The sequence below is a fragment of the Columba livia genome, chromosome 1, assembly GCF_036013475.1.
Source record: "Columba livia isolate bColLiv1 breed racing homer chromosome 1, bColLiv1.pat.W.v2, whole genome shotgun sequence".
Classification (NCBI taxonomy): domain Eukaryota; kingdom Metazoa; phylum Chordata; class Aves; order Columbiformes; family Columbidae; genus Columba; species Columba livia.
In genome coordinates, this window is record NC_088602.1 from 98,004,751 (window position 1) to 98,018,101 (window position 13,351).

The following is a 13,351-nucleotide window of genomic DNA, read 5'->3' on the forward strand; positions in this document are numbered from 1 at the left end:
ATTACTTCCACTTTCTGTTATGTGATTATTGCCTATCAAAATAGTGTCTGTACTACCCAGCGTTCTTGCTGTGCTGCAGGGAATGGGGCCTGCTGGAAAGGGTCCATTAGCCATAGGCTGCCCGGGGCAGGCGGGACGGATTCCACGCTGAGTGACATTAGGCACTCTGGTTAGAGCAACCTGCGGCTGCTGACCAGAGACAGAGTTTGTAGGCAGTGATGAATCAGCTGTTGGCCCATTAGGAATTCCAGTAGATCGTACCTGTGCAACTCCTGTTTGTCTCATCTAACGGAAGATGAACAAGGCACAAGAATATTAGCTGCAGAATTTAAAAAGTAAAGATTGTACAAGGTTTGTGAACTTCATTGCACTGGTCAATTCCAATTTTATACTGATTTCAAGATCTTCTCAGTTGCTTTTGAGAAACAAGATGACTGCCATGCTCACAAATGTGCTGAGCAAATGTTAAGGTAAAGCTACTGGTGCACCTCTCTTCTAAAGCTGGACGCTAAGAAAGAGAGAAGTGAATGATGAGAGGAGGAGGAGGGATATGCTGTAATACAGCTTACTACAACTGAGTATTTTTCAAGTAAGACTGCTTTTAGATGTATCCACTCACTTTAGTTTGAAATTGTGGCTTGAAAACGTCTACATTATTTGGTAGTCCTATAATAAAACACAGCTAAACCTGTTACATTTCAACCTGTAAAACACAATTACACTTTGTGCAAAAAAGATGACTTAACATAACATAGTAAAAGGCATGAGAACTCTGTGCAATAGAAATTCTTCAGAATTTGAGAAACACAACAGACACCGCTACTGACAAAAGTTTTGTAGAAGAGAAAAATCTTTTTGTTCTCACCTGCTGGTGTTGCTGCATCAAGACAAACTGACTCTCCAGCTGTTCCAGCATAAGTTTCTGTGCTGGATTTAAATTATTTCTGTTTGCACGCAGCTGTTCCAAGTGCTGAAAAAACAGCAGTACAGTTCAGAATCATTAAAATTGACATGTGTTTTTTAATAACTTTATTGCATACAATTCTAAAAATTATCCACAAAGACAAGACACTTAAAGCTGAAAACCGGATTGAGATTTCTGTTGCAGAGTCAAACATCTTTCATTATACTATCCTGTAATGAATCCTTATTAGTAGTTACTAAAACTTAACAGACTATCTAAATATTATCATGGCATCAAAATCAAGTGTACCGGTATCATAAAAGAAAACTACATTCAAGTATTCTTATTTAAATACAGAATTCTTATTATGTATGTTTTAACACTTTCTGTACTGTTCCAGTCTTTTATTAATACTAACCAGTATGAAGTAAATCCAACCTACAGTCACACGTGAAACCTTGTCCAGAAAACAAAGAGCAACAAACTGAGAAAACTATACAACTTAATTACAGAGAGAAATATCTTAAGTTATGATACTGAACTCATTTGCAACTGATGAACTTAAGTATGTATTACCAAAAACCTGATCTTTGTGTTCATTTTAAACCACTCAGCACACATCATCATATGACCAGTAAGTCTGCTGCTGTTAAGTGGTATGCCCTAATTGCTGAAACTGTGGAAGGCAAAAGTGCTAGGAAGTAAGGGGGGAGTGCGGAGAGGAGGGCAAAAGTTGTGCTATGCAAAAGGTGACATGTAGACATATTTCTTGATTGTTCTTAAATACTAAGCTACTTCACATCACTATAAATCTTTAAAAAGAAAACCCCAAATGCACATACACAAAACCAACCAAACAAAAAAACCCACAACCCCTGCCAAAACCCCTCAAACAAAAACCAAAAATCAAACCAACCCCCACTAAAACCAAACAAATCAGGTTTCCTTTAGCTCCTTTCAGGTCTGCCTGTATTATTTTTAAATCCTTCTTGTCTCCTTTGCTTTGATTATGATGTATTAGTAATGCATAAATTGAACCGAAGTATGACTATTAAATAACATGTTTGTTCTGCTTTGAACCATTGTATTTGCAAACTATCAACTAAAAACACCCCCAACATTGTCTGAAAAAGTGGTTAAGGATGGTTCCTGCCAAACTCCCTGGATTAACAGTAGCTTTCATTCTGAATTCCCTCTGCAGGGCCTGCAATGAGTAAGAGTAATCTAAAAATGCATATACGACTGTGAGCTGAAAACTGGGTCTCCATGGACGTGCACGCATCAAGTACACAGAAGGCAAACCAAGTCCTCTTCAGTTGTTATTTTGCTTTTTAGAAATGTCTAAATATGGTAACGGGATTCAGACAGACTGATTTAGCACACAGGTCAGCAGAAGCAAGGCTGCACCCACAGCACTGGAGAGGGGTGCAGAAGCTTTGCAGGCAGCACTGTTCTTGCTGCCCACCAGTTCTGTGGAACCAACACCCATCCCTCCTCTGCTGGCACGCTGCAGCCCTGCAGGCAACTGTGTGGCCACAGCCCTTCTGCTTCTGTCAGCTGAGCCATTTGGTGTGTGTTATGTGCCATATCCATCCAGCCTCTGAGCTGCCACTTTTAAAAGGCTGACTTAGAAGATGCAATAAAGGGTTTATTGACTCTCCTTTTGCATCATGTCTTTTTGGCTTTCCTATTTATACACACTGGAACTTTGTCAAGCTATTGCCAGCAAACCCAGTAAGCGTACTTAGAGAAACCTACTTAGATACTGCCTAGAGGGGGAAGTTAGATCTGGAAAAAGGTATAACTAAAAAGGGGAAAAAGTAGTAGCATATAAAATAAGCAGGGAGAAATAAGGAGAATGCATGAAGTGGGAGATACAGAAGAGTGACTAGGAAGGACAGGGAGGGAAAAAATATGCAGTGAACTAAAGCCAATATTATTCAGATAGAGAAACAGCTGAAGAACTATACTGGGGTTGAGGGGAACACTGCTCAGTCAATCAGAATGCCTTCTGTCTCTGCACTGTGTTCCCTTCTATTTTTCCTTGCATCCAAAGCAGTATCTGTGATACATGGTTAAGAGTTTCCAGCTAGGCCTGATTTTCAAAATATGGAATTCCTGCAGAAGCTCGCTGCAAGCCCTGATGAACTGAAGAGACAACAAAACATAAGAACAAAAAAGACCTGAAATAAGATTTCAAAAATAAAATCTAGCATTTCATATATTAGATGACATAAAATGTAGAAAAGCAGTACCACATTTCATTTGAGTAACTACACTTTGTAGAAAGCGCATGTTTGTTTACGCAATTTGATACAAGAGGCTACCTCAGAGGAAAAAGACGGTATTAGAATACTTTATACCTCCTTCAATATCCCCCACATTACAGCAAGTATCAAAACTCACTTGGCACACAAGTGTGGCAATTTGCATATGTATCTTTAAAACATCATAAGAAAAAAGAGCTACTGTATGTTTCTGCTATATATAATATTTTACTACAGAACTAATCTCATATAGAAAAGCTATTAAGTATCAGTACAACTTTAATTACACAGTGGGAATTATTTGGGAAGTATTTCACCTTGACTTTCAGAAATGTGAAACCAAAAAATTTTCTGGATTTATTTTCTTAAACGGAAGAAAAGAGATACAAAAAATGCATCAAAGCTTCTGAAGATCTTTAACATACCTACCTGTAATTTCTGTGGTGTCAAGCACCAAGAATGAATTTGTACAGGAGGATGTGACACTGTATGGCCACTGCTCCAAACATCTGAAGTATTCTGAGAGGAAACATTACATAAAAATGTGTGACTATCAAAGGGTCAGCATAATTTCTTTTCCTATCTAAATTTTACTTATGAAAGAACTAGTCATTGTTTCAAGAATAACAATATAAACAACGAACATACTAAAACATGTCAAGTCACATTCTACCATCCCCATACAGTATCAGGGTACTCAAAGGAGGAAGTTAAATGATATCTGGTACCGTAACAAGAAACAATCAAATCAAATTACGCAATTAACTTAAATGTACACTACTTTTAAAACTGAATACTTTTTCTACTGTAACACTACTACATGATGATGAAACACTGGAATTCTAAATATAAGCAAAGGCAATAGACAGGATGACATGATTGTCTCCCTTTCTCACTGTCATCAGAATATGATTGTACTTTTTCACTTCTACAACTACGACTGCAGTTAAGTGCCACAGATCTGCATTACCCTTAAGCGCTTCCTGTCTGAACTGTAACTTGATCACTGAAAAATGGGTTTTTAAATTCTTAAAAACATTCCCCACCTTGATGCCAAAGGATGAAAACTTACAGCACAAATTCTGTGCATGCTGCATCACTTTTATGTATATTTCCATGTAATTTTGGTAGGGGGCTCTTTAGTTCATCAGAATATATACCTTTGTTGGACTAGATGTTCTTTTCCTCTTGGCAGGACTGGTCAGGTCATCTACTTGGCTAGAAGGAATCATGTGTAGTGGCAAGGATTGCTGTGAAATTGGTGTTTGAGTGAGGCCTAGTACAGGTTCAGTATTTGGATGATGAGGTTTACAAGCCTAAGAATCACAGAAGGAAGACAAAAATATGGTTCTATATATTCTTAATTGTTTCCTTTAAATTATATATTTTAACAGCCCACATATATTAAAAGGGCCGAGCAGATATTCTGAAGATCATCTCAATAACTGAAAAATCAGTTTCCATATGGTCATCAATGGAGGAATGTGTACCTTTCATGGGATTATTAAACCACTGCAGCATTTCTATTTAAGATGAAATCTTTTAAAATCATGAAAATCCACAAAGGTTCTAAATTGGTACCCCCATATTTCTCCCATATTGTAGGGAGCTTCTTGATCTAGTATCCCTTTGCAAATAAATCAAGGGCTTTTCATTAATAAAAGCCAGTCCTGTGCTCAATAAAATACGCTTGACCAATACTGATTGTAAAGAACCCTTAAAGCTGGGCACCTGCAGAACATAACCCAACTTCTCACCTGCTGTGCTGTGTTCATGGCACCCTGCCTGGAGGTAAGCTCTGCGGGGATTGGTAGGCTCCACGCCTCCTCAATACTAGGAAGTAATTTAGTTTTATTCTGTAGACTACCTTGTGGAAGGTTACACAACTGAGCCTAGGAAAAATTATGTAAAAAGCAAATTTAACACAAGCCTACTTTAGTAAGAGCAAGTCCATGAAATCTTCCTAAATGCTGTAGCTAATTATGTCTTAAAGAGAGGATAGATTTAAAATTTGGCGTTTTAGAAAGGTGCTAAGTATAAAGAGGGTAACCAGAATATAAACCTTTGTGAGAATCAGAACAAAGATGAGCTCTGGATTCAGAGGTCTCATAATTCCTTTTTTCTGAAATTGCAAACAAGAGTGAAAGATAGCATGTACGTATTCTCTCTATGTTATGAGAACTTAAAAATGAAGACAATACAAAGAAAAAAGCAAAGTGATGTAAAACAGTGTGCTTTGATTAAATGTGCAAAATAGGGTTTATAAGGAATTAAGATTCACTTAAAAATGAAGAAATAAAATATTACAGGCTATGATATGCTTACAATACACATGAAAACAGGTTATACACACCACAAACAACTGCAAGTTAAACTTGTGTGTTATTTCTTCCCTCCCCTCTGCTGTGTATTTAGAAGAGTATTTCCCACTTAAAACTTTAGTTTTACCTGTAAATACTTTATCCGTGCTGCAAGTGCAGAGGTATTACTACAATTTTTGCTCCTAGTTGCATTTAAGTAGCATTTAATGGCATCCTGAGGCTGGTTGCAGGACTCATAGAGTGTGCCTAGGTCCATCCAGGCTGCAGCATGGCCATGGTCCAATTGTACAGCACAGATATAGGCCTGTAAAGCATCCATAGGCTGATTTTGCTGTTGATACAGCACACTGAATAGAAAGATTAGTGAAGTTGAGAATTAATAACAAAGTCAAAATACAAACAAGTCACAAACACATCCCCTTCAAAACCCTTAATAAACCTTGCCATTATATAAAGCATAGTAATAAGCATAAACAACACATATCTTAACATGCAAAGCTCACATATACATACCATATTCAGTATTTTAAAAAACTGAGAAAGCAATTTTTTTAAATTTAAACTTTAAATCAGACAAGTCTGACAAGATGAAGATATAAATAAAAAAGCTTTATGGCCCCCCTTGAGAGCACGAAAGAGTTAGTAAGCTGATATTGTTTACTTATATATATTAGCATTGAATTGTATCACTGAATTACCCTGTATCATTCTTACCCTATAGAACACCATGTATCTGCACTTGCTTCTGATTTATCAATAGATTGCCTATAAGATATAAAGGCATCCTGAACTTTCCCAATACTTGAATAGCACCTGGGAGAAGAAAAAAAGAACTTTGGTAATATTTATAGAAGGTCATAATTGAGGAAGGCTTACCAAGACTGATCCGATAAACATTAAGTCATGAAAATACTCATCTAGATGAATCAAAAAATTTGCTGTTTCTGAACATCAGGCATAAACAGACTCAGACATCTTAATCAACATGTACTACTAATTATTTGAGAAGTACCGCAAAACTGCTCAAACCCTAGCTTACTGCATTTGTAATGAAAACAGATTTTAAACATTTTAAAGACTTATATTTCTTTTGTGATTACTTATCAGTCAATAAGAACAATATTTATCTACAGACAACATTATAAAAAAACAATTGAGTTACCTATTTTATGAAAGAAATGGTTACGAAACTTCATGTTCTATATGAAGTGTTTCAGAATTATGATGAGATATTAACCAACTCAGGATGGGTCCTGATTGCCTGGGAAGCTTTTCATGTACATTCTCACATCTCAATAAGACTCAGGTAATGAACAACAAATTAATGGGTTTTACTGCAGAAATATCAGAACTCTTAAGAGAGCTACAATTATACTACAGGGAATAACACCTATATTTTGAAACTAAAAGCTTCAAATAAAGACAATAATAAATATATATATATATGTTTATACACACACACACACACACACACACACATTAGTTCAATCTACAATAGCTCTGCTTCTTATGTATGTTTGTAATAAGTTTCCCTGTTGAAAAAAATAACCAACAGCTTTCAAAAGACTTAAATAACAACAGAAAATTTATTCTAGTAAAAAATGAAAACCAAGCAGAAGAGTACAGGCACAGGTTTTACAAACATGCTATACTCTTTCTACATATTCTTGAGGTACATCAGGAAAGGAATACAATATAATCTACCAGGACCTTGCCTAAAACCATCCATTAAGCTAGAATACAAAGTTTCAGAAGATCATTTTAATCGCAGTCTAACCCACGTTCAAATAGACATGTTTCTAATGGTCAACTTATCAGATACAGGATGACTCTGATTAGGACAGCACTAATACTAAGCACCCAACAAAACTTAAAACAGTGATGGATTTTTTTCAGTGGGGGAAGAGGGTGGCAGTGGTATGTTTCTGAAAGGCAGCTTTAAACCATCTTGCCATTTGGTTTGGACAATCAGCACAAGAAGAAAAAACACAAGGGAATACACGAGGAAGGAAAAAGAGGAAGAGTGGACACACAACCCTGTTCCTTTCCTCTTCTGCCAGCGTATGGGCTGAAGGAATGGAGCACAGAAACATTTTTGCTCTAGTCCTCCCTGCAGAGTATAAGAGATGCTTCCACTAGATTTTTTTTCCCCATTTCCTGCATTTCTCCCCCTTCTTTGCATGGTCGTATGTTTCACTCTAACCATGCAACAGCTGTGGCATAGCAGGAGCACGGCAGCTGCGCACACGTACTTCATGAAGCCCTGGCTCTGTCCTGCTGCTATGTAAGAACCCAACTAGCTCAAGGCATGTGGAATTGGGCTACTGATGAAAAAAAGTTTTCAGCTCAGTGGATGACAAGCCAGATGATCCCTGGCCCATTTTCCCTTTTCCCTCCACAGCTGCTCCAGCCCTCTGCCCTTCACACTGAGTGCCCCTGTTCCTCCCTTAGCCTGCAGACAGCTGGTCCAAGAGCCCTGGCTTACAGAACAGCTGGAGGAATATAGTTAGGATGACAAAACCAAGAGTAGGTTCCAGTTGTATGTGCCAGAACCTCCAAGAAAGTCAGCTGGAAGATACTAACGTTAGGATATTAATTTTATTTTTGCAAAGTTCCTTTCTAATGTATTTCTCAACAGAACTGACCTGTTCACATATGGACTTGACTTGCCCTCAAAGCCTTCTCTGAAACCTGATTATTTCAAGAGTGAGTTTGTTTGCTGGTTCGTGTACTCTATGTTCTTAAAAAGTAGACCAAGAAAAGTAATCAAATTTATATGACTTACATAATTTTCCAGTAAAAAATTCTGTCTGATAGTACAGAATTAATACAACACTGAAAGAGATATTAGAATGGAGCAACCTGTGACATCTTGGCCTAATATTTAGTTGCAATGTACGCTGTTTAGAAATGGACAATACCTGGGAAAATAGTTGTATTTTAGTGCAATAACTGATTGAGATTAGAAGGGAGATTCTAAGAAAGAGATAAAGAATCGTGAGAAAGGTATGAAGAAAAGTAACAACATTTACAAAGCATTTAGGAAAAAAAAAAGGGAATAGAAGATGTGCTAGTATTAGCAGGAACAGGTAAAACCAGGCAGAGCAGACTCAGGTTACTGTAAATGTGTAGATTGAATAATAACTACAAAAACACAGGACCACTTGGGTTACATACTTAATTTCAACTTCTAATTTATATTCATCCCAAATATGTTAGCACCTTGTCTTTTTATACACTTTCCAGAAAACTAGACTTCAGTAGATACACATACATCCTTTCCCTTCATTTTTCCTCTGAAAATATTAAGAAGAAAAACAACATAAGATACTCACAATAATGAGTATCATCAAAAAATTTACAGATATGGTTACAGTATCTACAAAGTAATTTCTCACCTTCCAAGGAAATACCAGGATTGACCAGAATTTGGATCTGCTTCTAGAGATTTCTGGAGATATTGTATAGCATAGCTTTCCTTGGTTGCCTTGTCTCCAAGCTGATCCACGGTGTGATGCATCCAGCCTACAAAAAGAACCCATAAACGGCAGAAGTGAAATTCCCCAAGACCATTTAACACTTTGGCAGAGCAAGATATTCATAACATTATTTCCTCTTTAATAAGAGAAATATAAAACAATAATATCACTTACATATAGTATTATGAATGAAAATTTTAAAGTTCTATACTACAATTACATGACAAAAGGACTCCAGGTCAAATTAATTTCAAGTGCTTTAAAAGCGGGGTTTTTTTTTTTGGTTTAAATAATTTCCTATGAGGTTAGTAACACAATTATGAACTGATCAATCTTCTATTATATAAGACATTAATCTGAAAAGGTAAACTCTTTCCCCCTCTGAACACAGGTACCTTCCCTGTCATTGTGAAAAACGCCACCATTCTTCCTGTCACACACATAAATTAAATGTACATTATGTTCAGTTCTCTCCTTTTCTTCTAAATCCTCATATTTATCCCCAACAGAACACTGGTAAGAATTTTTGTATCTCCACTTAAATCTTACATTGTCATTTCATCTTCATTGCTACAACATCCTCTCCATTCACCTCAACAAGTACAATCACCTCTCACTGCATAACAAACCAGCTAAAAAGATCACTTTATTTCCCTATCTAACCACACAGCATATTCTTTCAAATGTGTATTTTTATTTCAATACACTAGACAAATCACTCCTCTGCTCTTTAAAGGTCTCCCACAATCTACGCTATCATATAATCTTCCACGTGCCTTTAAAATTCACCTCTGCTCTAGCACTGACGCAAGGCTTGGTTGCCATTTCAAATAAAGCACCTTCATCACCTTCTCGAGCCACTCTTCATCTACCCCTAGCGAATTCCTTTAAGCAGTCACAAAATCACCTCAGTGCTGTTCACATCATGAGTACAAGGAAATCCTTCATAACAGGCAGTTGGCTTGCTGAAATCACTAATTAACGACACTGGTCAGCAATGTCCAAGTGTTTGATTAATCTCCGTGCATTTGTCTCAACAACCCACTGCTTTCAGCCAACATTTGTAAAACATAAGACGTGACAATGGATTGTCCCTATGCTTTTACAGTGTCCCGCCAATAAACGGTCCCTTGCGGAACACTATGATATCAGTTCCATGAAATATCCAAGGTTTCTATAAAGTTTTAGGTACCTACAAAGTTCGGCACACATCTGCACTCAATGTCCATTTAAAACCTCTGTCAGGTAAACTTCCACACCCTAAGCTTATCCTTTTTGATACAGTCTCACTACATGAACAGGTAATATCACTCAAAAGATGCAGATCAAATCCAGATCCCATCTAAAATGCTGGACCATGTAGGACAGGCTGAGAACTGATGAGTATTTGCACCCTTACTTCACTCTCTGTAGTCAGACTACACCTTAAATATTTTACTCCACCTGTTATATTTTATTCCATGGGCTTATAGCTTGTTAACAGTCACAGTGATACTTCCACAAATGGAAGGCTAACTTCTAAGATTTAAAAAAGGCAATATAAAGAAAATCATATCTATTGAACAACATTTGCCTGACGTGTCTTAAGAAGTATCACTTGGAAACTGTGATCAGAAGCACAAGATTGAATATTTCATGGACTGCAAGAAATGTCAGGTCAGTACCCAAGTGCTTAGAGTGCTGAAAAAAGAGTATCTTGTCTGAAGATGAAGACAATCTTTGCAGAGACATAACAAACAACTTTGTCTCATGGACTTCACAAACAAGCTATGATTTCGATTCACATCTCAAGTCACTGAAGTTCCAAGTATACAGAAAATACTCATCCTTTAAGAAAAAAAGGCTTATGTGAGGTTGGTTATCAGAATGCGCCTGCATAACTGTACACCAAGGATAAATGTATCTGGTGCAGGGCCTGAGATAAAGGTAATAGTTCAGAGAATATAAAAAAGAGTAAAAAAAGACATTAAACAATTTCCTGAATCTTTGGAAATGTTGTGTGGTGATGACTATTTTCTGTTTCATCAGACCCTTGTCGGATTGAAAGACAACACGTTGTATATTCATATCTTTACTGATATTCACTGATGAAAGAAAGAATCTATTTCTAGGAGACAGAAACTAGAATTAGCAATCCCTATCTAGTTTCATCGCTGAAACAAGGGTTGCTTCCCAATTTTACCTTCCTGTGCAGGGAAGTGAAAAGGCAGAAAACAAAAGAGAGGGCAAGGGAGAGCAAACGAAGTTTTCTACTACAATAGCTCCAGTGAAGGAAACTGGACCTCTCTTCTCATGCATAAAATGAACATACAGAAAGAAGGTGATGTCCCATTTGCAAGACCTAACTCCAATTCTCAACAAGCATATTGACTCCTCTTCCACTCTTGGGACGTTTTTAACATAATAACCAAATATTTTGTCCATCTGTCACAAATGTTCCATGTTCTTTTCCAGGCCTCTACAATTTAACTTGTAACAAATCCCAGTGTTGCCTCACAGAGGATGTGCTAGCCTAGCTCATGCTGCAGGGATTTTTTTATGCTTATCAATCATACTCGTGCTGAACTTATGGCAGTGGCTTTTACCCCAATAAACATCATCATTTCAGTCTCCTAAGAGATGAGCCTCTTTCCCATTTTGGCATCTCACACGTGGGACAGCACCTAGGAATTCCCCCCTAGCCAAAAATCACTGGGAAAGTGCTTTCAGAACTTCTAAGCAGGTGCGTACATTGTTCGTACACTCTTCTTTATGCAACCGCTGAGTATGATTGGAGAAAAAACACCAGGACAGATTTGATCTTCAGTCTCATTAATTTAATGTAATTTTAGGTAAAGCAGGGAAAAAAAAATATATTGTTTGGAAAGCAAATGAAATGGCAAAAAAGAAGAAACTGCTCGTATCCAACTGTACAAATCTTACCATTACATCTACCCAAACTAGTCAGCGTGCATCAGCTCAAATGAATGCTTATTATCTGAGAATCGCAGTGTTCTCCTCTGCAGCAATCTGCTTTGGAAGCCAGCAACAAGAGCAAAGATTTTAATAATTCTCTCACAAGACATCTGAACTTACCTAAATGTCAACTCTGGCTCCAGAAACATTAAGTAGCTAAGGAAAATTATAAATAAAGGGTATATATTTTGATTTGGTTTTGCCAATAACATTCTGGCAGAGGGTAGGTATTTTCTACGACTGTTTTCTAAGCACCATGCTCCCATCAGACTATGCTTCCTGAGGAGGTGCTTTTATTACTGGCTGCTAGAGACTAAATCTGCAATACATACCATAAATACCACTGTTAAAGGTGAAGAGCAAAAGGAATGCTATTATTCCTTTAACGTTCTGGTTAAGACTGCTTTGCCCCTTTCTCCACATACAAGTTACCCACACTGCAAAACCAGGTGACCTATGCTGGTTGACTAAAGAGAGTTAATCCTCAAAGTCATTGTTCTGTGCTAGCACAGAGACCTGCAGTAGGATTTTATGCATACAGCCATAAGCCTTTGCTCCTGATGTGGCAACATATATCAAACAGAGTTGAAAAAGCACTGGCCAGCTATTTTGGGAAGCCTGTCTTCCATTGATCATATGCACAGCCTCTCTGGATGAAATTGCTAATTTATACTAGGTGGGATAACACCAAGTTAAAAAAAATTCAAAGGGGATACTAGAATATAAGCAACACTGTTGTGCAACAGCAAAAAGAACCGACCCTAGCGTCCCGCAGTGAACTCCTCCAGGAGTTGCATTTATGATTTCACATAGAAGAATCTAAAGCTAAATAAATCAGCCCACCCCAAATCCATACACAACATATAATACAAAATAAAAAGCATTCTGGCCGTAACTCAGTGCCAGTTACTAACTTGAATTAAATGACCACTATGTGAAGTGGGAAAAAAATAAAAATGGGCATAAGCAGGCTAAATTAATATTTAGAATAATAAATTAGATGAAGAACATGGAGAAAGTGAATGAAGAGGTTTTGCACTGGGTTGAACAATTTTAACAAATATTCTGGCAATACTTTTATAAGGCATATAGGACAAAAGTAATTTATTCTACCCATCCATCAGAAAATTTGGTCTCAAAATGATATATCAGCTTTCTATAAATGCGGAAGATGAAAATTTAAAAAATAATACTTTTCCTCTCTTTATGTGGCTTCTTTTACGGAATCTGATGATAGACCTTTTAGTTACAGAAACAGGTTTTCATTAAGTAATATAATTAAAGAGAAAGGTAAATTTTTGTCATTTTCTTCTGTTCTGCAACAGGGAAGAGTATTTTGTTTTAGAGCACTTAGTCTGGGTATTCAAGGGATGTCCTCAAAAGCAGAACAGAGAATTCTAACTGCTGCATTCCTTCTCTGAAAAA

General features: G+C 37.1%; 1 protein-coding gene across 10 annotated transcripts in view; it reads right to left on the reverse strand.

Moving 5' to 3' along the window:
• Positions 1-13,351, reverse strand: part of KDM6A (lysine demethylase 6A) — a 157,145-nt gene that overhangs the window by 40,593 nt on the left and 103,201 nt on the right. For 4 of the 10 annotated variants that reach the window (XM_065069644.1, XM_065069628.1, XM_065069636.1 and 1 more), the window contains exons 10-17: positions 8,891-9,017; positions 6,207-6,305; positions 5,620-5,839; positions 4,929-5,063; positions 4,332-4,487; positions 3,601-3,690; positions 866-970; positions 1-285 (exon numbers count right to left, since the gene is read on the reverse strand). The exon at positions 1-285 is cut by the window's left edge and continues 111 nt beyond it. In XM_065069644.1, the coding sequence (XP_064925716.1) occupies positions 1-285; positions 866-970; positions 3,601-3,690; positions 4,332-4,487; positions 4,929-5,063; positions 5,620-5,839; positions 6,207-6,305; positions 8,891-9,017 (1,217 nt within the window). The remainder of the gene's footprint in view (positions 286-865; positions 971-3,600; positions 3,691-4,331; positions 4,488-4,928; positions 5,064-5,619; positions 5,840-6,206; positions 6,306-8,890; positions 9,018-13,351) is intronic. The other 6 variants (XM_065069665.1, XM_065069651.1, XM_065069675.1 and 3 more) reach the window with 3 other exon arrangements.